The 24,932-nt window shown below is 44.3% G+C and overlaps 1 protein-coding gene across 5 annotated transcripts in view; it reads right to left on the reverse strand.

The window, feature by feature from the left end:
- Positions 1-24,932, reverse strand: part of LOC308509890 (urea transporter 2) — a 466,037-nt gene that overhangs the window by 57,530 nt on the left and 383,575 nt on the right. The window contains exons 10-16 of one of the 5 annotated variants that reach the window (XM_081078407.1): positions 23,535-23,584; positions 22,824-22,998; positions 5,116-5,238; positions 2,802-2,884; positions 1,900-2,059; positions 971-1,160; positions 511-639 (exon numbers count right to left, since the gene is read on the reverse strand). In XM_081078407.1, coding sequence (XP_080934533.1) covers positions 511-639; positions 971-1,160; positions 1,900-2,059; positions 2,802-2,884; positions 5,116-5,238; positions 22,824-22,998; positions 23,535-23,584 — 910 coding nt within the window. Of the gene's footprint in view, positions 1-510; positions 640-970; positions 1,161-1,899; positions 2,060-2,801; positions 2,885-5,115; positions 5,239-11,741; positions 11,879-12,580; positions 13,360-22,823; positions 22,999-23,534; positions 23,585-24,932 lie in introns of those variants that run through there. The other 4 variants (XM_081078411.1, XM_081078409.1, XM_081078410.1 and 1 more) reach the window with 4 other exon arrangements.

Consider the following 24,932-nt stretch of genomic DNA (forward strand, 5'->3'; position numbering starts at 1 on the left):
CCTCCTGGCTAGAGTGTCCTGCAATTTCTGGAGGTGAAGGAGCTGAGGCCTGGCACTCTGAGGGCTCTGCCCAGTGCCCTGGCCTTCAGCCTACATTGGGAAGTTGTCCCGGTTTGGTCAGGGATCCTAGGGATGGAGCAAAGTGTATGGAGGGGTGGCAGCAGGAAGAATGTGAAAGTTTCCAGAAACTGACAGGACCCTGTGGTGTGGCTCGTAACCTATGTGCACCTTAGTTCCTTTCCCTATATCCTGGTTGGGCAGGACCAGAAACCCATTAGATCTGAAAAAAAGAAAAGTAAAGGATTCTGGGTAGTGAGATACTGTCGATAGGTCACCTAACAGGGTGCTGACACTGGATGACGTTAGTAATGATTTCCAGGGGAAGTTTCTGATGTGCAAGCTAAGTAAATGCGACTTTAAACTCGAGTTTAGACAGACCGTCATGGAATTGGGATGAAAAGGTGGGCAGCCCCGGATCTGCACCTGGATCTGCCTTAGAAGTAAACTTACCAAGACATGGACATAATGATGACAGGGAGCAAAAGCCACCAGTAGTAGTCACCTTTGTCCGAGAACACGGCCATCAGCAGCCCCACGAGCACTCCGTTGTAGCCGTGAAGTCCTGCCGCGATGGCCGACCTGGGGGGAGAGAGGAGGGTTGGGAAGTAGGGGCTCCCTAAGGCCCAATGTAGGGGCGCTGCCCTCTTGATTTGCCTTCTGAATCAGATTTTTCTCAACTGGGACCTGATAACACACAGCTTCAACCAGACGGTCCCGCTTCACATTTCCCCAGACAATGTGTCGTTGTGACAAAGCAATCAAGGAATTGCTGTTTTTAATTATAAGTGTCCCTATTCTGAGGGGTTTCTGAGCTGGGACTCAAGCAATGAAGGGATGAGGAGATGGTGAATGGTGCCCCCTGGGAGTGACCTCTGGCCACATGCTTGGACCTTGGTCTCCTGGAACTTACTTGTCCTGACTCAGGAGGAGGGCTGTCAGCGTGGACACGATAGTACCCAAGCAGCCCGAGATGGCCCACCAGGGGTTCTGGATAAAGAGGCCGAAGACGATGAGGACGCCACTGATGGGATTGTTCACAAACATCACCTGAGACATGCCCCGGAGGACCCAGTCGAGGAACTGGAACACTGGGGACTTGTCTGAAACGGAACCGGGAGGCAGTCAGTCAGAGCTCAGGTGGGACAGCCCTGGACCAGGCCCCCGTGGGCAGGCGGAGGGCGGGAGGGAAGCCGTGCACCCCAAAGGCGTTCACAGGGAGCCAGCCCCCACTGTCACCTGCCACAGAAGAGGGTAAATCAAGAAACCAAGAGGGCATTTGACTGCCTAGAAAACTCTTCAGGTCCGCTGCCAGCTGGTTGTGGTCTTTAGGTTGTTTTTCAAGCAGATGGATACCCTGAGCTATCTGTGCCCCCATGAGAGTGACATGCATTTTCGAGAAGATGGATCCGGAAGGAGAACTCTCTTGCTGCATAGAGGGTGTCAAACCCTCATGGCCTGAGCTCTGGGGTGATTGCTAAAGAGAACCTACTGGAATAGTAGACACAATTGTCCTGGGAGACATCTATAGGCAGGCATGTTTTTCTAGGATGCCAGCTCTAGAATCCAGTGCTAAAATGCCTGACTGCAACACTCTGATGGGCTACTTGAGAAAGCATGACTGTTATGTTCAGCAGTGAGAGCCCACATACTTACATGCATTGCACATACATCCCAAGGGACTGCATGTCTGTCCTAACAGAAAAACTCCCCTCTTTGAGAGACCATAGAAACAGAACTCAGTCTAGTCTATGGGAAACCGTGGCCAAGAGTTTCCCAGGGGATGATCGGAGGTGACCTCTCTAGGGGTAGGGTCAGACGCTGCTCTTACAGAACCTTTACCTTTAAGCCCCTCTCCACACTCCTTCATCTCTCCTGTGATGTAACTGAGGGCTTTGCTGATCCTTTTCCCACTGGCCGCCATGGAATTCTGAATCCAGGAAGTCTTGGAGATGCTCCTTTCTGCCTTTATCTCAGAGCTCTCCTCCATGGTGTCCAGATCCTGTCCGGGGACAAGAGAGAGGAAAGAAGCTCCCACATGCTGTGCTTCTGACACTGAAAAGTAGTGTTTGTGCTCATTTGGGGAGCAAGGTAAGATTTTCATTTGATATCTAGTGAAATTTCTATTTAATCATCTCTATGTTTCCATAGACTAGACTATCTTTTGCTTTGTTTATCATGTTACCTCAGTTCATATGAGCAATGACCTTGAAATACAACAAGACAATATCTTTATTCTCACTCTGTAGATGAGGGCTCAGGCACGGGGATGTTCTCATTTCTAGAGGTCAAAATCAAACAGTAGAATTGGGATTTCACCACAGAGCTTTAGATTCTTTGTTTTATTTTGAACTGTTATTTCCACTACACCAGACTCTTTCCAGAATAAAGTATTTCTCCCTTGCCCAGCATGTCTAGTCTTTAAAGTGTAACTGTCCATAAAATTAAACATGTAAAGATTCTATTTTTTGAAAATTGGCACTGGTTTGTTACCTAAATGCTTAAATGCTGGATTTAGAGAAAGATGGATAATAAAGAGTTCAAATAAAAGGGATATGAAACTTTATAAAGTAAACTGTGAAAAATAGACATTTTTATCCCAGATAATTATGCTTGTAGAAATAGGAAGTCAAGAAAAGTTTGCTTAAAGTAGAGAACACCTTTTCCAGACCTCAGGTCCCCGATCTGCCACAGGCTCTGTGACTGTGGGGTGCTGCCCTTCGTTCGGGCCACTCATTACTCACCAGCAACTCGACCGTGGGCTTCCGGTATTGATAAGGAAAAGGGTCCTTGGTTTGTTTCTCCTGCTGTTCGCTTTTTCCAAACACTGAAGTTGGAAGGAAAGAATATCACTTAGGATACCTCTCCCCTGGCACCTAGCTGCAAATCTCTTGCAAGGGTAGTGTTGGAATATCTGTGTTCCTTGTTCCATTTGAGGAAGCCAGAACCATTGCATCTTGCAGCTGTAAGGACCCTTTTTTCTTTTATTGGTTATGAATCAATTTGGGCTCTCCTTTTGGGAAAAACTGCACTTCCTCATGTAAACAGGACATTTCACAGAATTTAGGGAGTCCAAAAATTCAGCTTACTTTTCGTTAACAAGCTCTGATTTATCTCAACCCCTATATTTTTTAGATGAGGAAACAGTGAGTTGCCCATGATCCCCAAATCCAGGGTTCTTTCTCCTACACGACAGGAAGAATGCGTAGGTTTGCAAAGAAAGGAACTTGGATACTATTGCTCATAAAGTATTAAGATGTTGAGCCATGCAAGATCTGTTTGCATTTCATTATGACTCTTCCCAACTGGATGACCTTGGGCTGTTTGGGTCTCTTTTTTAGTTGAGGAATTTTAGGTATTTTAGTAGCAATGCCTGGTTGGATTGACAAGTGATATCCATTATTTGAAATTGATTTTGGCATGTCCTTGTAATTCTAGAAAACTCTTTCAAAGTGGCTCTAAACATATTTTTAATCATTACCAGACAATTTATTTTTAAAGATAATCAATTTTAGTAGGATTTTATACATCCTGAAAGAAGTTATGGCCCTTGGAAGTTTTGGTCTTGATGCTCTGGTTCCCTCTCGTGGTCAAATATGAGAATGGCAGGCTGGACTCTGGAATGCCCGGTATAGTATTCAGACTGGATTGGCTGTTCCCAGTCTTCTACGTGAGTCTTCAGGGTAACTAAGCTCCAGAAGAAATGCATTGAAGTCACCGTGTTCCCACTTTTGAGGGAGCAGGGACTGCAAGCACCAGTGTGGTTGGGAAGTTACACTATGCAGGAGAAACAATTAATTTTGGAAGCTTTGAAAGGAAGAGTAGGAAGCAAAGAGGAATCCTGTAGACTTAGAGGCCAGTATGTGCGATATCCCAATGGACTTGCTCTTTCTGTCTGAAGCTCCCCTTTCCTTGCCATCTCTTCAGCAATTGCCACCAACCTCCATCTCTGGCTCCTTTGCACAGGGCTATCTGCTAGGCCTCCCCCTACCCCAGCCCCAAACTGTTATCTTAGGAGGATGTTTGGAGGGAGATTGTTAACCTTTTGAGGTAAGCCATGCTCTCTTCCACACCATGCCCGGGGCACCTGACACACAAACTTCTGGGCTAGAGGGGCCCTTGAGATATCTTGATGCCCTCTCAACCTTGTATGATGTTTTTCTGTATCACTCCAGGTCTGTTTCTCTGGTTGGCTACTTTGGGTATGAAACAATGAAGCTCAGATAAATTGGAGCTAGAAAGTGACTAATGCATCGTCTGGGAAGCATGTGATGTTGTGAAAAGGACATTAATCGGGGAATCAGTTTTATCTCGTACAGTGCCCTTCGCCAGCTGGGCAAGTTGGGTAAGTTGACTCCCGTCTATGGGGTTTGGGGGGAAAATTAGATTGCCCCTCTGCCCTGGCTCTCCATGAGGCTGCTCCAACCTTGCAGTTAGTTGGGGAGACCCCGCCCCCCAGGCCCCTGCCCCACTCCTCCCTGATTGCTACAACATGTCCTCAGCTTCTAAATCCAAGTTTCTGGCTCCCCGACCTGCTCAGCTTTGACTGCCTGTTAGACCCCCCTGTCCCCACCCCTGTCTTGGGCTTTGGGAGCTCCCTCCCCTCCATGCCTCTCTACTTGTTCCCTTGGTCTTGGCATTTCCACCACTGCTGTAGGCGAGAACTTTTCATCTTTATCCTTCTAGATCAGTGGTTTATATCTTGGCAGCAAATGGAATCTCACGGAGAGCTTTTAAAGATCTTTAAGCCCGCCCAGGCCTCTCTCCAGAATTAGAGTCTCCTGGGATGGGATGCAGGTGATTCTAATGTACAGCCACCTGTGAGATCTCCTGGCCTAGACTTACAGCACCTGCTGCCTGTCCCAGCTCCAGGCTCCCGCCCAGGGAGAGTCTGGACACTGGGACCTGTGGCGGTGGTCAGAGATCAGCTGTAATAAGAACGAGCCTGATTCATAAGAGTGGCTCTCCCCAGCACCCTGTGAAGTAGGTACCGCCATTCTCCCCATTTTAGAGATGAGTAAATCAAGGACCCGAGAGTGAGGGGAAGGAAACACACACCTTTGCTCCTCCTCCGAATGGATGACCACTCGATGTGGAACACGCTCCTGGGCTTGGGGAGCACGGCCTCTGCGCCCTCATCGGCCTTGGGGCTCGTCTCAGCTGGTTGCGCCCCACCACCACCTAGTCAGGGAAAATGAAACAGGTCAGTGTCCCATGCTTGTCCCCACCCCGTGTGAGCCAAGCAGAGAGCGAGGGGAAAATCACATGCACAAGCTGGAAAAGAAAGTGGTGTTGTCCAAAGCTGCAATAATAATTGTCTCAGTGTCTGCGTGAAACATCCAGCTTCTCCATTCTTTCTGCTAAAACTTCCAATTCCTTTCCTCACAGAAACCATATCACACACACCTATCATATCAAGAGACAGATGAGCCAGTCGGCCTTATTTCTCCAGCAAGGAACTACTCTAAGACCCACTTCACCGGACTTTGGACTGGTATGGGTGGTGGATCCTAGCTGCCTGCCTGTTCCCGTTCCTCAGCCAGAGCTTTGGCCTCCATCTGTGGCAGGGAGTGTGCATGTGTGTGTGTGTGTGTGTGTGTGTGTGTGTGTGTGTGTGTAGGGGGGGGCCTCAAAGCTGGCTCCCCATTAGAATCACCTGGCTGTTTTAAAAATGCCAAACCTCACCCCAGACCAAATTAAAATATTAAAGTTGTTTTCTAACACCCATAGCATTGAAAAGATGGCTTTAATGGACAACTTGAGCTGAGAACCACTGATCTACGTTCTTGCTACTCAAAGTGTGGTTCCCAGACCAGCATCATCTGGGAGCTTGTTAGACATGCAGAATCTCAGTTACCACCTAATTAATGGAATCAGAATCCATATTTCATCAGGTGCTCTGAGTCATTTCTGTGCACATTAAAGTTTGACGAGCACCAATTGATGGGGTGGTCAGAGTCCTGAATCTGTGATCAGCTACCAGAAACCCTCTGCTGTACATACCTTATTATTTTAAATTTCCACACCTGGGGAGAGCAGAGCACTTATCACTTGGGACAGGGTTTCTCAAAGTGTGGTCTGAGAACAGACAGAACCAAACCACCTTGGAGGCTTGTTAAAATGCATGCTGCCATGCCCACCCCAGGTCCATTAGAATATTTGTTGGTCCCGAGGTGTGCAGTTTTAACACTTTCTGCTTGGGGTTCCAGTGCACATTACAGTTAGGTGGTCTAGTGGTTGTCTGGAACAGCAGTGAATACTCACACTGTGTTGCATACTTTCTAAGTTAACTTACTCGGCCCTTTTAATGATACCTTCAAACTGATAGGATAGGCAGACCAATTCAGTCAGTATCTCTAGAGGTACTGTTCAAGCAGCATTATTTTTATTTTTAAGCTCATTACATGAGTTAATGTACTGAGGTAGTTGAATACCACTAAAAATAAATAAAATAAACACTTATCTTAAAAACAAGAAAAAGAAACGGATAGGGTAGGCATTGTTATCTCCAAAAGATGGGAAGCGAGGGCTCTGAATGATTTCTGAGGCAGCCTATCAACAGCAAGCCACGTGACTCTCAGCCCTCCATCCTTTTTCTGCATCTTTGCTGCCAAGAGTCTTGTTTGTAGACCAGTTTCACTGACTTTAAAGGGGGCTTGTTCAAAATGCAGACTCTCAGGCCCCATCCCAGACTGACCAAAGTGGAATCTGTTTTTTAACAAGATTCCCCAGCTGACTTGTGTGCACATCAAAGTTTGAAAGCACTGGTCTAGATTGCATTGCTCTTGTAGAAATGACTTGAGCAAAGCCCAGAATATATTACGGCCGACAACCTTAGAGTGTATGGGACATGCATGAGCAAGGAGAGGGGTTCGTCTACACCCTCAGATTGGAAGGTAAAACATGTGACCATGTCCCTTCTCTCCAGGCTCAGGATGGGGAGAAGCTCCTTTTCAGCATTCTGTCTGGGGTCACCATAACTCCTTAGGCAGGAGAAGACCTCTTGACCATGTGCTTCAGAGATCTGGAATATCATTCCATCCTGGGACACCTCTGCAGATGGGGTTCATGCAGGGGGACAAGGACCAAGGGGAGTCATCGCATCACCTGACAAAGAGGGGTTTTCCCATAGCACTCATCCCCAGTGCATAGCTACCTGGCAGGAAGGGCACCTCTCCCAGGAGCAATTTCCCGTTGCTCCTTGTACTCCATAGTCCAAGTGTGGGCTGCCCCAGACACCCCCTGGACAGAGCAATGTTCTGATCTTAGCATCATAGATTCAGAACTGTATGGAGCTTCAAGATCATACCTCCTATATCCAGAGAAACCAACTGCCCAAACCACGCACTCATTCATCATGGCAGAGCCGGGAAATGCAGCCAGGTCTCCTGACTCCCAATTCACTGCTCTGTAGGTGGCTGCAGAAGGCCTGGCTCACCATTCACGCTCTAGCTGTGCAGGCCCATACTACTATGAATTCTTAGAGCTGATGTCCCAGTCACAAAGGACAAAAACAAAGGGCATCTCTCTTTCCTTTGCAAACATTTTTTTGTCCTTGTTTGGGGTCAGTTGGGAGGTGGCACCAAGTATGGTCTGACATGGTGTCGGTTCTGGGCTTCGTGTAGCTAATAATGGAATGCCAGGCTGCAGACCACGCAGGTTGGGCAAAAGCTCCTCAAGATATGCTGGCCAAGGGTTGAGAATGAACGGTGGGAGAAGATACCACGAAGATCAGAGATAAAGTAACACATTTCCTGAGGCTGTGAAAAAACTTAAAGCTAAGGTAATAACAATTTACTGCCACTTTTGGGACCAATTGTCACAAGTTTCATAAAGGATAAAGGCAATTTCAAGAATATCATGAGCACATCCATCAGATGGTGCATTGATGTGGGGAAAGGAGACAGACACAATAACCCTGGCTGGGAACCGGAAGTCACTCATTTTTGCATGGCGTTTTCCAAGTCATGTAATTCTTTATGCATTGACAGTTTCCTTCCTTGCAGGCATGGCTCCCAGAAAGAAATCCACAGACCCCGCAGGGCTGACTTTGCAAACCCAACCTATGGAATGATGACAGATATTTCGAAGGGATACCTGTCATTTCTTTCTCATGTTGTTATGAAGATGAGAGAATGCCTGCAAAATGCTCTGGAAAATAACTTTGCAGTGCTTACACACTGTGTACCTGCTCAGGGAGGCCACTTCTCTTGGATGGCGCATGCCCCTCTGCTCCAAGCACAATGGCTCCTTATCTCAGTGCATGCCTGGCATTTTACATTTTCCAGCATTGACTCTTCCCTTACCAAGTATCAATTATGTGCTTTTGTCTGTCACCTTCACAAGTCATTGTGAAGGTCATTGACAGCCAGGGTTATACCAGTTTGCCTTGGCACTTGGAGCACCTAGCATGAGCCTGGTATGCTGTCGGCACTCAGAAGCATTTGTTGAATAAATTAATGAGGGATAATTGTATTACACATTTTAATTTCTGCATGGTATAACGAATAATCATTGGGTATTTCAGGGTATTGAACTATTTTTTTAAAAATAATAAATCTCATCATAAATGTTAAATGCTTGATTAATATTCAAATAAAGGTGAGAATCTTTTATAGGTTAACAAAGTCCTCGATAACCTGTGGGTAAACGTTAGAGTTGAGTAACTCCTTGGCATGCCTGCGTGGTGTAAAAACTACTGCCCTCTCCTACTCTAACAAGCTTTTTAAGTGTCCCAGTGCATGTAACTTCACACTGGGGGCCGTTCAGGACCATTTCAGGGGCACGGTCCCTGCCCTCGAGGATTGCCACCACCCATGTTTTAATAGGCAAGTGTCCAACGATGCTTTTCTTCCATTGATTCGGAGAAGGAAAAAATAGTTACGAGCCATCATGATTTGTCTGGAAGAGCTTTTTCTGGAGCGTTAGTATCCCACACCTCTACTGACTTCTAACATGCAGAAATGCCAACCGTTCAGATATCAGTAGTCAAAAAATTTTTGTAGAAGAGCCCACCTGTCAAATACAATTTTGAAGCTTACTGCAATTTCGAGGGGAACAAAACCAAATCCAAATCATATATGACATCTCTCAGAAGAGGAAAAATGATTTAGTTAATCTTCCTGAAAATCAATCTTTACTCAAACAGGTCCATGCCTATATACTTTCCACAAGTTCTTTCTCAAGTTTTGAATAGGTTTCACTGTCTCCTGGAGGTGGGTCAACGCTGTCCATATATCACAACACATGGAACATCTGGGGCCTACCATTAAGACCCATTTGTCATCCCTTCCCAGATCACTGGGTCCCATGTTCCTCCAGCCTACTGTTTGTGGACATACCCGCACATCACAAGGCAATTTCCTAGCTACTATGCCAGCATGACTTGTTTTGAAGTGACACATTGTATGTGATTTGATTTTTTTTCTATATCCAGTTCTATCTACATGATTACACAGGCCGCAATTTGGGCCTATGTTTCCCCACGCAGAAGTTGAGCTTTGTACTATGACTTGTCATTTCCAGGGCTACTCTGTGTGTGTGTGTGTGTGTGTGTGTGTGTGTGTGTGTGTGATATGAATGCCTATGGGTGGTAAATGGGATGGTATCTTTTTCTGTGAAGTTGTGTTTCATTGACATTTTCAAAGATCATTCTCTAAACTATCAGAGGCATTGAATGTTAGAATTGGAAAGGCTTTTGAGATTATCCAGTCTAGCTCTCTCATTTTACAGATGGGAAAACTGAGGCCTAGAGAAATGAAATGACTTAGTGGAGTTCAGATAGCTATTGGCAGAGCCAGGAGTAACTAGTACACAGACCGATCCTGTCTCTTCCCTTACAGTCTAAGATTTATTTCCTTAAACTTTCCTTCTCATTAGGGATTTATTTTTGGTCTGTCAGTTCGACTCAGCTTTTGAATGTAATAGCCTAATGAGGTACTCTAAAATCCATTCCTCTTTCCTTTGGGGGATTCAAGAAAAACCCCAAAGTCTTCCTGAGCCTTCCTAATATATCTGCACTGGGAGGTGAGTTGTGAGGGGGACGCACAGAGTAAAAATGAAGGCCAATTTCATTGGAACACTTGAGATAAATGATTGGGAATTCCCAATTTTTGCATTAGTCAATTTGTAGAGAAGGTATGAGCCACTGTAATCCTGATAAGCGAGACTTCATCCTCATAGTAAATGCTTTAAACTCTTCTCCTCCCCACACAATTGACGACCGGTATTTGGTTAATGGACTCGCCTAGATTTTGTTTTGTGTAGCTTTGCTTTGTTTTTGGTGACTTTGGTTCACTCCATGGAGAAGACATTAATAAGCATAAATGAGTTGGTACCTCATTTAACTTCAAGATACCTCGTGATAAAAAAGAGTGCAACGGTCGGAGTAGACTCTCTGTAACTGGGATAACGCCTGTCTGATCGGTCGCCAGAATGACTTTGCCTTCTGTTCCCCCTGTTCCCACCCCAGCCCACACCCTCAGAACTGCATGTCTATATTGTCAGTCTCCCTGATTTTGATCTCCCCACTTTCAATCCATTCTGTCTTTCAACCACTAGACCATCTCATTATGTGACTCTTAGTCAATAATCTACATGGCTCTCTATTGCCCAGAATATAATGGTCAAACTCCTCCACCTGGCTTTCCAGATATTCCTCAATATGACTAACTTCCTGCCTCAGCACTCTGGCCTTATCACTGGCCCTCTGTGCTTTCTTCCTCTTCTCGCCTAATTTCTATACATCCATCAAGTTCTGGTTTATATTCTACTTCCTCCAGGAAGCCATTCTTGGCTTATTTGTCCATCTGAATCATTCCATGCTTTGAATTCCCATTGCATTTGCAGAAGACTCTAGACTATATCTTTCGAAGTTAGGGCCCTGGTGAAGTTTTAGATTGATAGTTACCATACACATGAAAAGTTAGGAAATCCTTTCCAATCCAGTGAAACTACTTGGAATGCTCGATCCTTGACCAAGTGACCTGTGAGTCTCTGCATTCACAGAAGGAAACTGAGGCCCAGAGAGAAGTGGCTTACCTGAGGCCACACATCTAGTCAGTTATGGAGCCAGGTTTTTATTCTTTACTCCTGCAACGTAAATGTTTTACGGACAGTTGGAGATTTCCCAAATGATATCAATGGACTTGTGACATTTTTTATTTTAAAAAGTTATGAATTATTTCATATCCTAAAAGGAGTAACAAAAGTTACCAAAACAAAAAAAACAAAAGTCCACCTGGATATCATTACATTTGTGACACCCAATGAAAGATCAAGGAAAGATCAAGGAAAGCTGGTACACCAGCTTCTTCTCTTGTGGCAACATTTCCATACTCCCCTTTCTCTCCACCCCTCTCTACGGCAAACATAGCTAATTGATTATAGCATTTTCCCAGTAAGTTTCAATTCAGCCTCAGAATCCTTCTTAACACAATGCTCCAGAAATCAATGCCAATTAGTCAGAGTTGGCACTTGAGAGTAAACTTATTTTCCCCCCACTAACCTTAAAGGAAGGTGTGGATGCTGCACAAGCTTGAGAGGAGGGGTATACCAAGGCCAGGGTATTGATAGCAGGCAAAAGCCTGGCCACGGGTACTCCCGAGTCTCACAGTATAGTCTTCCCTCAGCAAGGTCACCAAGACTCGTATTGTTTGGTGCCAGTTTTGGAGGAGATCACATACCTTCCAAGGTTATCCATTCTCTGTTCAGATAACATCAATATCCTGGAATGTTGTTCCTTATGGTAGAGCTATATGTCTTCCAGAAACATCCACTCTCTGTAGCTACACAGAATATGTCTACAGTAATCTAAGATGACCTTGAAGGAGAGAGGGGCACCAAGAAGACAGGCTGTTAAGCTGGGATGTTAAGATGTTTGTGGATACCGAGATGGTCTAGTTCTATCGGCATGTCTGTAGATGGGGTCAAGACCTGAGGAGAGAGGCGAAAAGGCCTGGACTAGTGCCACCATCCTGGAAGCAGCAGACTCCTGGGAGAAGGTTTTCAAATTTACCTCATTAGCATCCCACAGCTCAACAGGTGCTGCCATAGGAACCATACTCATGTTATAGCTGTGGGTTACAGAATTGTGGAAAGGATGACAGACAATATGAAGACTCATCCAGAGGGCAGGAATGGTGGTAAAGGGATTTGAGGGATGATGGATTAACCTGGATCCATCACCAGGTGAGCAAGAAGAGCTCAGGGCTGTGAGTTAGGACACCTTTGTCCAGGCTCTTTTATCACCCGGACAAGCTGTGGTTTCCTCATCTATAAAGTGAGGGGATTGAATGATAAAAAAAGAGTTCTTCCAGTTTAAAGCTTCCAGAATCTAAACTCTCTTTGGAGTTGTTAGTAAAGTTCCCCAGACCAGGACTGGCCTTCCCCAGATAAGACAGCTCAACACAAGCAAGGAACAGCAAAAGATCAGCTTTTCCCTTTTTTCTTCCTTTGAAAAGTCAGATGGCCCTGTTGACGAGGGGATCTGCCTGACCCATTTCTCTCCCCCAGGACCTCTTACCTGGACTCTTCTTGATGTCCTGCGCAGGACTCTAGACCATTGGGATTTGGGAAGAAGCTTCTTTCTGATTGGGAGGTGTCTCTCGTCCTCCACTCCAGGCGTTAGACTTCTCCCTAAACCCAAACTCCTTCACTTCCTGGAGCCCTCCAGCCCATCCTCTTGCTGGCTTTCTGTAAATTCCCTTTTCATTTCCTAACTCTAAGCCTGGCACAATGTCTTCTGGGTGAGGAAGGGTACCATGGAGGAGGAGGGAGAGGAAAAGACAAATGCTCTTTCTGTAGCTTGCACACGCTCACTCCGGCCTTCCTGACAAAAGATTACTTCCTAAATTCCCTGGGGAATCCTGGCTCTGGCTACCATGGTTCCCTGACCTGGTTTGAACAGGCAGGTTTTCTTTAAAGGGGCAGAGCTGGGGACTGTCTAGCAGTAGCTTTCCCGTCCTCCTTCAGGCATTATCATCCACTTATGCCTCTCATTAGAATTCTCGATCCAGTATTTGCCTTTAAAGCGATCATCTAAGTGTTGTCTCCTCAGGGGGTCAATTTGCCTTTCAACCTCAGTACACTCACTCAGTTCCCCATACAGGCAGGGCACAGGCTGGGGAACAGTACTGCCATCAGCATCTTGATGGAAATTTCTGTGCAGCCCAATACGAGATGCCGTCTTTCTGGTTCTGTGGAAGTTTTCAGACCTTTCCTCCTTCTGACTTCTACTATCTGAAGCTCTGGGGACTCACCATGGGACCCTCTCAGAGTAAGAAGGGTATGACCTGACCCACAACGCCAGAAATGACGCTGAGCTCTATATAGTAGGGAAGCCAGCCCTCCCAAGTCCCATAAGGCCATGGTGTCTGGCAGGCTGGAGTTTGGGGAAGGGGGCCCAATCCAAACATGTTTTGTTTGGCTTTGTGGTATAATGGGTCAAGCATCACCCCCTCCCAGGCTTGTGTACCCTTCTCTCCTTCCCCCTCCCCCCTCCATTCTGTGACAGGGTGTGAGTTGGCTTACCCAGGTTCAGAAACAGAACCCCACACTGAGGAAATTAGCTACACCTGAATAGACAAACTCTCCACTGACGTCAAAGCCCCCCTAAGCACTGTGCCAGGTGTTTTGAAACTGCCAAAGAGGGATCCTGATCACGCAGGGCCTTCAGAAGAAGGAAAGCAAACAAAAGTGGGGGTTGTGGGTAAGGGGTGGGGGGGAGAGGAAACTGGCAGGCCCCAAATACCAGGGACAGGTGGGGAACTGACTGCAGACCAATTCCCTGCACAGGGGAACTGCCCTTGATGTTACAAATTCCAAACTCATGGCTGTCTGCTGATGACGTTTTTCCTTGTCTCCCAGCTGGCTGGTCTCTTGGCTCAGCCCTGGATACCCATCCATTGCCCTCTTGCTCTAGCCTCTCCTGAGGGCTCCTGAACTGTTTGCAGTTCCCTCACTGTATTCCCCAAAGCATCCATGCCAAAAGTAACAGGGGGATGATACTACCTATGGATAATATGTCACCAATTTGAAAAGACAGAAAATGACTACTCCCGAGGAGCCATCCAGGAAGTTCACATGTTCTTCAATGAACCAAGTGGAACCGTGGTGCTTCACAGTGTATTGAGTATTAGTCACACACACTAGACACAGGCTGGGGCAATTAAGCGCCCTCCTGGAAAGTAGAAGACCAAAATGGAATCTTGTCTCTGCGAGGTCTTATTGAAGATGGCAGCTCAGATACCAACAGCTCCCAGGACATCTGTCTATACCTACAGGTTATTTTCTTGAAGGCTCCGTCAATCAGAATTCACTTCAGCACTAAGTTGTCTTCACAAAGCTTATGGCTCTCTTCAACTCGACATTTTCAACCTCACAGAGAGAGGAGGCTACATTGACCACTAAACTTGGAGAATTCAGATGCCTCCAGAGGAAAAGGCCAGAGTTCATGAGGAACAAATGTAAGCAGAGCTAAAAATTCTCCATCGGGCTATTAATACTTCCTTTACTCCATTCTGTTCCAGCAGCCTGTGCAGCTGTAGGAGTAGGCTAGGGACTCCTAGCTATCAATTCACAGAGTTTAGGGACTTTTTTGGCAATCTCCTGACCTCCCTCCTTGGGACCTCGGAAATCTAGTTCCATTAGGAACAGAAGGATTCCCTATGAATTCATCTATCTTCTCTGAATGGCAAGAGTCAGAAAAAGCCAAGCAAGTTAAAAAAATCTCCCATAAAAAGTGAAGGCCTTTAAAGTTGCCAAATGAAGAAAAGGGAACGCTAGTGCACTGTTGGTGGGATTGCAGATTAGTGCAGCCACTATGGAAAACAGTATGGAGGTATCTCAGGAATCTGAAAATGGAACTACCCTATGATCCAGTAATTCCACTCCTAGGCATCTACCCGGAGAAATCCAAAACTCCAATTCAAAAATCTGTATGCACTCCTATGTTTATTGCAGCACTTTACACAATAGCCAAGATATGGAAACAACCGAAATGCCCATCGGTAGATGACTGGATTAAGAAGCTGTGGTACATTTATACAATGGAGTACTACGCAGCCATAAAGAAGAAAGAAATCTTATCATTTGCAGCAACATGGATGGATCTAGAGAACATTATGTTAAGTGAAATAAGTCAGAAAGAGAAAGACAAGTACCATATGATCTCACTTATATATGGAATCTAAAGAAAAGACTATGTGAATGAACTAATCAGAAACAGTTTTGGGGACACAAAGAAAAAACCGAGAGTTGTTAGATGGGTGTGTGGGGGGGTTGGGGATAAGGGGAAAGGCGAAGGGATTTGGAAGCAGCTGGTAACCACAAGATGGCCTCAGGGTTTTTTTGAAAATTAATTTGGGGAAGGTATTCAATAATGTTGTAAAGATATTGTTGGGTATCCGATGGACATGCGTCCTATTTGGGAGACCACCTCAGGGATACTGTGGATACCTGATCATGGCATTGTACACCAGAAGCTAAACATTAATGAATGCCAACTATAATTTTATATATATATAATGTGATGATTCAGTGTGAGGTCGGAGGGATAGTGGATGGGGGGAGGGGGGTTCACAGTGTGAGGGATATAAATGATGAACGTCTAAGTATTACCTTGTCTTGTACACCTGAAACTAATAAATAAATAAAAAAAATAAAGTTGCCAAATGAGACTGTGTTTTATTGAGTAGAAATCATAGCCACACTGAAACTACCAACCCCTACCTGGTTTTAGATTATAGCTGTCCCCAGGCTCTCACAACCTTTATGACCCAAGAAAACAAAGCCATGTGCTTCAATTTGTTTGTGCTTCCTAGAGGAAGCGCATGGCTTTGATGTAGCCACAGATACAGGCCAGGAAGATCAAGTTCCTCGATGGGCAGATCTTGGAGGACTGGCCAGGGGAAGAGCCCCCTGAGAGGGCAGAGTGAGAGGGAGGAGAAGGTCCAGGACACGGTACAGTTGAGTGTTGTTCTTTCTTAGCCTGCATCCACACAGCAACCATGTTGACCATTTTGGTAAACCGACCAAATAGCGAACTGGTTAAGCTCTAGGAAAAGCTGTAAAGGCAACAATTGTATATTTTTGGTACATTTGATCTTTATGTTCTTAACTTTTTGCCACCTCAGTGATACCTCCTCCTCATTCCTCTGCATGCACTTGGGGCCACAGAATCACAGAAACTTGCAGTTGGAAGAGAAAGTTTACAGTGGTCATCTGGTCTACCCCCACCGAAAGCAAGCATCTGCAACAGGCTTTCAGTTCATACTCCTGCACTGCCAGACCAGGGAACTCAGGGGTGCACAGAACAGCCATTTCTTAGGCAACTTTCATTGTGAAAAAGCACCCCTCTCCACTGATGCAAAATCTGCCTGCTAATCACTCCCTCATAGTGGTCCTTGTTCTATGCTCTGACGTAATGTTGAGTAAGTTGACTTCTTCTCCCACATGTGCTGTGTCATACTGCAGACAGTCCCAGTCCCAGGCATTTCTTCTTTTCTCTAAGCCAAATACAGAGCCTTTGTTATCATTCCTGACAAGACGAGGGGGCTCCATACCTTATTCACCCAGCTTAGCCTCATCCCAGCACGCCAAAGACTCTCTTAAAATGTGCTACCCATTTGTTTTCTTCGTACTTTTCCCTTCCTTTTCCTTTCAACCAATTCTCAGAAATGATTCCTTCAACCTAAGATACAAATGATTAATCATGCTTACTATGTTACCTTCCCAGGACTGTTTATGTTTTAACAGGTTCAAAGCCTAAAACTGAAGAGATGGCTGGGAATGTTTGGGTGGGAGGTAATGGCAAGATAAAGGAGAAGAGGGACAGCAATTTCCTGGATCCCTTAAAATCATGCTGGATACTTTTCCTTAACAGATGACCAACACAACCAGATAGTTCGTTCAAAGCAATGAAACTGATGCTGCGAACTTATGTGGCTCAGGCAATGTGTGGTGTGATCCTCATTTTCACCTCAGGTGAGACTATTCACCTGGCCAGGCAAATCCCCATAAAATGAATTCCTTGAAGGCAGGAACTGGTCTGATTCTTTCCTGGTTTGTTGTCAAATGGGGGCCTGAGTAACATATTAAAAGTTCCTCATACAATGTCTTCTGGATGAATGAGTGAATGAGGTCACGCCACAAGGCAGAGTTCCTAGGGGCTTGGCTCATGAAAGTTGGCAAGTGTCCCTAAGCAACCAACCAATATGGGCTCATCAGTCATGGAATAAGGGGAGTAGGCAGGAATTTGGCAACACAAGTTACCAGAAGCTATATTTGATTTCTGGAGCAAGTGGAGATAGACAACAATGAAAAAATAATTTAAAGACACATGGAAATTAAATTTTGGCCCCCATGCCAAAGATATTCTGAAATGAAAAACATTACTTATGAATTAAAAAATTCAATTTATCTGTTGATGTGAAGGAAAGAAACATTACTGTTGGGATGTGAATCAGTGGCCTAGAAGATAAAACGGAGGAAATATCTCAAAGCAGAGCAAAAATACAAATGGCAAAAATTGTGAGAGAGATGAACAACTTGGATCGGGGATCAAGCAGACCTGACATATGGATAGGAGAAAATCATACAACCTTCTAGAAAGAAAGAACAGGTTGTTTACAAAGGGAAAAGGATGAGAAGCCAGAGACACTTGGCAGCCAGAAAATGAAAGCACAACAGCTACAGACAACTGAAGAGAAAAGTTGCAGCCCACAGACCACATCCTGAGCCAAAATGTCATTTATTCACTAGGAGAAAGAAACCGTGGACATGCAGTCAGAGAACATGTCACCTGTATTCTTTCATATATTATTTGAATAGTCAAGAAAGAGTCCTAAACAGGGAATTAATGAATCACAACAAACATCACAAAACAGGGGAAGGTGAAGAATATAGGAAAGAGTGCTAAAAGGTAAGGTCCAATATAAATAGTAAACTCCAAATGGACAATGATAGAATTACTGGGAATGTGTGATATAGGGGTTAAGAAGAATTCTTGGGGGAAAAAAAGGGCTATTGCAAGGGAAAAAATTAAAAATGATAAATGATCTTAGCAAAATCTGAGGGTGGATGACCCTGGAGAAGTAAAAATGTGTTAGGGACGGCGTGCGGGACTGGGAAAGAGAATTGTGAAAGTATTATAAAGGTTTTCATTCTTCAGTGTGAGGAAGGAGCACTGGAGAAATGGGGTATCTTGCCAGGCTAAACTATTTGGCATCTTGTTTTTATATAATAATAGAGAAATATACTTTTGATTATGAGTATTGGGAAAGAGGTAGGAACGACTAGTGGAATGGAAAAGAATAACAAACCTTCCAAATAAGAAAAGGGAAGAAAGAAAAAGATAGTAACACGATTAAAGTGCAAAATGAAGAAGTGAAAAAGCAAAAGCAGTAATGAAAAATAAATAGTAAACAATAAAGTGGAAGAAATAAAACAAGCATATTTATTGACTGTTACACAAAATATGAAGAGGTTGGATTATCTTATGAAACCAAAACATCGTTTTATGTTATTTTTAAGAACTATAGTTAAATCAAAATGATAAAGTTAAAAGAAAATCATAAAAGTTAAAACAAAGGGACAGGAAAATACTGGAAGAAAGTAGGTGTGGCAACATTAATGTCAGATATGTTGGAATGAGGTTAAAAGCACTAACAAGGATAAAAGTGGTAGTTTGTAACAGTGAAAGATAAAATTTATGAAGAATCAATGATAGTCAATAGGCATAAAAAATATAGCAGCTACATAAGAGACAAAAATTTTAGAAATACAAAGAGTTTAATAAAACCATACATACAATTACAGTTGAATTTTAATAAACCCTTATCAGAATTAAGATCCCATTGACAAAAAATAAATACATAGAAGAATTGAATGATGCAATTAATCAATCAATTTAATATGTATTTTCTTCAAATAAAAATTTTGCATTTTATGTGTCCAAAATCAATCAAGTACTAGGCTACAAAGAAAAATTTATAAAGTTTTAGAATAGAGATTTTACAGGTCATATTCTCTGTTTATAATCCAATTAAACTAGATAAAGAAAGTTAAAAATATCAAAAGATCCTATTAGAAATTAAGAAATACATTCTTAAAAAATTCTTGGGTCAAAGAGAAATTAAGACTAAAATTACGAACTATTTAAAAACTGATGAAAGTAGAATACTTTATTCCAAAACCTACACAGCTAAAGCTGTACTCAGGGGAAAAATAATAGTCTTAAATGCCTTTGTTGCTAAAAAAGAGAGATCTAAAATGAAGAAACTTTACATCAATTTTAAAACAGGAAAAGAACATTTGAACCACAAGAAAACAGAACAAAAAAACCAGTAAAATAGAAAACAAAACAAAACAAGTATAATAGAAAGGACAAATAAATTTCAAACTGCTTCTTTGACCAAGCTAATAAAATAGATGAACCTCTCACAAACCTGATTAAGGAAAAGAGAGAGCAAAATTACATAAGATGAGAAATTACACAGGAGACAAAGCCACAAACGCAGAAGAGACTGAAATTATTGTGAGAATATTATGACTAACTCTATGGCAACAAAAAATTTAAAACTAAAGAAAATGGATTATTTCCCAGGAAACAAACTCTCAAGTTTGACCAAGAAGAAGTAGAAAACTTGACTATGTCGATTATCATGGAAGAAATTGGAAAGGTAACTCGAGGTTGATCATTTAAAATTGCAACAGGACAGCACTGTTTCATGCTGACCATGGAACTTTTTAGTGTAGGAGAGAAGATGAAAAGAGGGGGGATGGTGAGACCAAAGGGAGAGGAGATGAGAAAATTTGGGGATGGGACAGTGGAGAGGGGTGTGTATGATAGAAAAAAAGAATTAAGACAGTGTCTCCTCTAAAGCCTCCTTCTCCCCAAACCCACACTTACATTCCTACTCTCTTTAATGATTGATTATTAATGTTTATCCATAAATACGTATGTTCAACTACCATTTATACAACCAAGAGCTACTGCTAGTAGTTTGGGGTGATAGTGGAAAAAGCTGAGATGTGGGCCCTAAAACTCTTCTCTTTCCCTCCTGGTGGCCGGCCCCATGCAACCTCATGCTGGTGGTAAGAATCTGTAAGTTTAGAGCTTTCCTGCTACTCATTTAGGGTCAGTGAGATGGGGAAGTGCTAGTGAAGGTGGGGTAAGATCACTTGGGAAATCTGTCCTGTCCCATTAGACTATTTGGGCTACTTCCGAGGACATGTGGGTATCTGTCCATGGCCTGTGGACAGAGTCATTTGCACTGGGCAGACTTTTCTTAGAGGGGTGGGGATTTTCACTCCTGCCCCACACTTATCCATGCCCACGATAGAGACACAGCATCTGCCCACCAGCCTGGCTTAATGAGATTTGTTCTGCCTCCAGAAGGAGCTGGCTTAACTGCATTTGGGAAATACCATCAATTTTTTGCATCTTAGCCCAAAGAGATGATTTTAAAAACAATTATCACTCCTGTATGACTTCTTTCGGCAAATTAATTTAGTGATTAATAATACTTTATCCAGGCATTTCTTATTATCAAACTAGTTGATAATTTGTTTTTCTATTTCTACATAAATATCTGGCCATGTTGATCATAGTGTGTTATAGAATTTCGGGGGTCCTGTGGTTTTTCTAGACTTGCAGGACATAGTTTTTCCTTTTCCCGACTACTTAGCTTTTATCCATTTATCTTCAAATTAGTTTGGCAGCTTACAATACGGTTAACTTTTAATTCTTAGGGGGGTTAAAATGGGAAGTTCAGAGAAGAAATACCCAAAAACCAGATCCCTGTGACCAAGGTGGTACCTTGTAAGTGACAAACTATGAAGTGGGGTGGGAAGAGAAGGGGAAAGATAACGATGTCCAAATGAGCTGAAAATTTTCACATCCAACTAGTTTTCCTCTCCTGGAAATCCAGTAAAAGACAGTTGCCATCAGAACCAGTTCTTGGTTCAAGAGAGGGCTTAATGGAGAGGAGAGAGGATCTCCTAGGATCCTAGGATCTCCTAGGGCCATTTGCGGAGTTATCTCTGGTTCTAGTATCTCTTGTTAGAATACCTTGGGGGTCTCCCCTCCATTTTGGGTAATTGAGCTCCATCTGGGAGCCTGGTGGGCTCCATCTGGAAGCCTGGTGGGAACTGAAGTCCCCATCTCCCCTATGGAGGCATTTGTGCGTCATAGATTAGGGGGACCACCTGGCCTTCACACTCCCTTCCATCTCTGAGATGCTATAAGCCTCCCTGCTCTTTCTGCTGGAAACTCCTGCCCTGAAGGGTCATAGTTTTTTATTCCTCTCCTGGTGGTGTACCTGGTGGCAGAGGGAAAATCAGAATGAGGGGACTGAGGATGGTGAGCCTTAGGGGTTTTCCCTAGACTTTTATGTAGAAGGAGGGACAGTTTAAAACTGCACCCCGAGTGCACATCACTGGGCCTGTCAATTTTCTGAGAACCTCAGGGCCGATATTCCTGACTCTGGTCATATTCATCTTATTTGAGTCCCCTCCACATCCTAAGAAACTTCACACTATCACCCAGCATATAAATGGCTTTGTGGCTATGTCTGTTGTAAAGAAGCCGGTAGTGTTCTCTGGGCCTGCCCACTGCCCATCAGCTCCTAATTATTATTATGGTGATCATGCATAATAGGCTCTGGCAAACCACTGCTTGGAGGCCAAATCTAGCTTGCTGTCTGTTTAATAAAGTCTTATTGGAACACAACCAGGTTTATTTGTTTACATATTGTGTAAGGGTGTTTTCCGCTACAATTGCAAAAGAGACTGTATGGCCTCGGGAGCCGAAAATATCTTACCCTTTCTGAAAAAGTTTGTCAACCCCTGATCTATATATAACTAAAGACTGAATGCAAGCTAATGACTATATTAATCGGGAAACCAAATTATGAAATTCATGGATAATTATTTGTCCTTCGACAGACAAGGCTAATCATTTAAGTAGCACAGACCTCATAGAGCCTCCAACACCCACAAGGAACTAGGACAACTAAATCAATTTCCTCAGCTTTTCACACACCGAGCTCAGGTACTTTCCTCAACTGAAACTTCAGCTCAAATTTGCTGGTTTGAGCTACACTGAGAAATGCTTATCCTTCATAATAAAAGTCATACATAGGATTTTAAGTAATGATTTCCTTCCTGCTATGGAATAGCATCTTGCCCTTTACTGAATGCTTGAGTCTCCCTATTTAGACACGCTCAGTGCCCTAGTTGTCTCTGTTTTGACTATCACCGTGAAATTCTTCTCTTTTATATAAAGCTGGATGCGCCCATCAGCCATTAGTTCTGTGCACTATGGCACCTTCAATTCTTTGCACGTGTCCCCTGAATTTTCACCCAATCTGTGTCTGCCTACGCACCACTCAACAAGTTCAATTTTACAGCATCTATTATTTAGTTAAGCATGCCAAGAAGATGATCTCTTAACCACCTTCCCCAAAGACTAAAATACAAATAATGTTTCTGTTTGAAGTCGATGGCATTTAACACACATGCTTTACTTCTAAATCCAGCAAGCTCATTACCAACTTTCTCTAATGTTACACGATAGATAGTTATGGTGATTTGGGGACGGAGAGAAAACCACCACCAGGAAAGAGAGTTACAGGTGCGTTTGGTCCCACACGGTGCAAGGAGAGGCAAAGGTGAGCACTGCAGCTGATTGACCCAGAACTGAGATAACAGGGAGCAGACATTAGTTCCAGGCAAAGAGTATGTCTGCCTGGAACTTGGCTAGTCACCGCTGGGGGCTTTCTCTTCTTCACTGCTTTTCACTGTCAGGTAGTAGATGCGGTTGGCCTCTGGGTAGGTGACTTTGCTGAGGGGGAGCCTGTAGATGGCGGGGTTGTTGGTTGTCAGGAGCAGGAAGATGAGAGTGGAGAGGCAGAAGGCCCAGGTGCCTGGTGGCACACCAACCTGGAAACAAAAGCACCGGGGTCTGAAAATGTTCCCAGGCTCCAGGGACTCTGGGGAAGAAGGTAGGGGTTGAGGATGGAGGTCCTCCCCTAGTGACGGCATTGGTGTCTGGACTCATAACATATGAGTCGTTGGTCTAGGAATTTGAGGTGCTGTCACCTTTGCCCACGATCAGAATCTCTTAATTGACAGGGCTGAAAATTGGCCTAAGAATTGATGATCTCCCACATTCAGGAGTACTCCCACGAGTACTTCTCTCTGTCCATCCAAGTTCTCCACTGCTGGTTATATCACTCCCTCTTTCACACACACACACACACACACACACACACACACACACACACACACACCACTCACACTTCAGAGGCACATGTATAATTGCCAGTCCTTTTCTGTACAAACCCTGTATAAAGCCTGACAAAGGTATTGTGTGGAGCACCAGCTACCATAACCTTCTCAGGATTCTCCCACAAGGCTCCAAACGTGCTGAAGCCCTAGCTGGGAAACGCATGGTCTTCAGGAGAATCCAAACTTACCACCGCCATTATGTTGGAGAGGGCTGCTCCCATGTATGCACAGAACAGGGCTGTGGAGGAACAAGGACCATCGAGTCAGCTTCTCAGGGCCCGCCCCCACCCTTCCCCACCAGCGGGGGTCCCACCCTGTCTCCATCAGCCTCAGTGTCTACACCACATCCTGACAACAGGCCTGTGTGCCTGACGTTATCAGTTATCTTTGCAGGTAGGAGTGGCCTGTCTCCCACCAGACTGCGCATTCTCTGAGGGCAGAGAGTAAAGCTTATATATCCTTTTTCCCCCTCCTACTTCCTTGGTAGCCTTGCATAGAGTCGGGGGTCACAAAGCATATTTCGCTTGTCCACATTGACCTTGGGAATGCTCTAGAATAGGCTGAATGGCTGGATAATTACCTTTCTGGAGGGTGAGGAGTCAGACTAGATGGGCTCCAGATAAGGTCCCTCCTGTCCAAGATTCTGAGTGACTGTGATACTGTTGGACCCTCACCAAGTCCCATTAGAGCTGGACCTTATTGGGTCCCTGAGCTCATCCCTATGAGCCAGGTATCTGGGTTCCAGCACAGGATGGAAGCCCTCAGGAAAGTTAGGGGAGCTCTGCCACACCCCTGGTGCGTCTGGATAAGCTCCTTCTCTCCCGGCTCATTCACTCTTTCTGTTTTTCTGTTCCGAACACCTTCTTTCTCTCTTTGCCTATCCAATCCCACCCTGAAAGTGTTGAGATGAACCCCAGCCTCCCTCTGAAGCCTTCTCAGATGGTTCTAGCCACAGGAATCTGGCACTTCTTTGAAGGCTGAGGCAGTTACAGTCTGAACTTCAAAATACCTGGCACTTTGGACTTAACAAATATTTATGGAGCGCACTGTCTCCCTGTTCACCCTTGTACTGGCTGCTGAAGGGGATACAAGAGGCATGGAAGTTACTTTGAGTTTCTGCACTTAAATGGGGAGGGGGAAAAAACAAAAGAAAAGCTCTTCTGGATGCTATTCTGCCTTTTACTTGTCTCTAGTTTGCTTATTAAAGTCTTGCTATTTCCAGAGAATATGAGCAACTCTAAGACAGGAAGGCTGGTGGAAACATGGGAGTGGGGTTTTGAATCTCGCTTCTGCCATTTATAGCTAGGCTCTAGGGCAGTTTGGTTAACCCCTCTGGGTCTCATTTCCTCATCTCTAAAGTGGGGCTGACAATCTCTGCCTGGTAGTCATCTTGGGAGGATTGAGTTAGTTCCTATGTCTACAAGCACAGGATGTGGGGCTGGGTGCAGATACAATAAGGCCTGTGACCAATTTCTGTGTCAATAGAGGACACAGCATTCTCTGTTGACTCTATAGAATTCAAGCTTCTACAGAGCTATGTTACAATTTTCTTAGATCTCACTGCTCCTAGATACACCATCTCACTA

This window comes from Rhinolophus hipposideros, assembly GCF_964194185.1.
Source record: "Rhinolophus hipposideros genome assembly, chromosome: 17".
Taxonomy (NCBI): Eukaryota; Metazoa; Chordata; class Mammalia; order Chiroptera; family Rhinolophidae; genus Rhinolophus; species Rhinolophus hipposideros.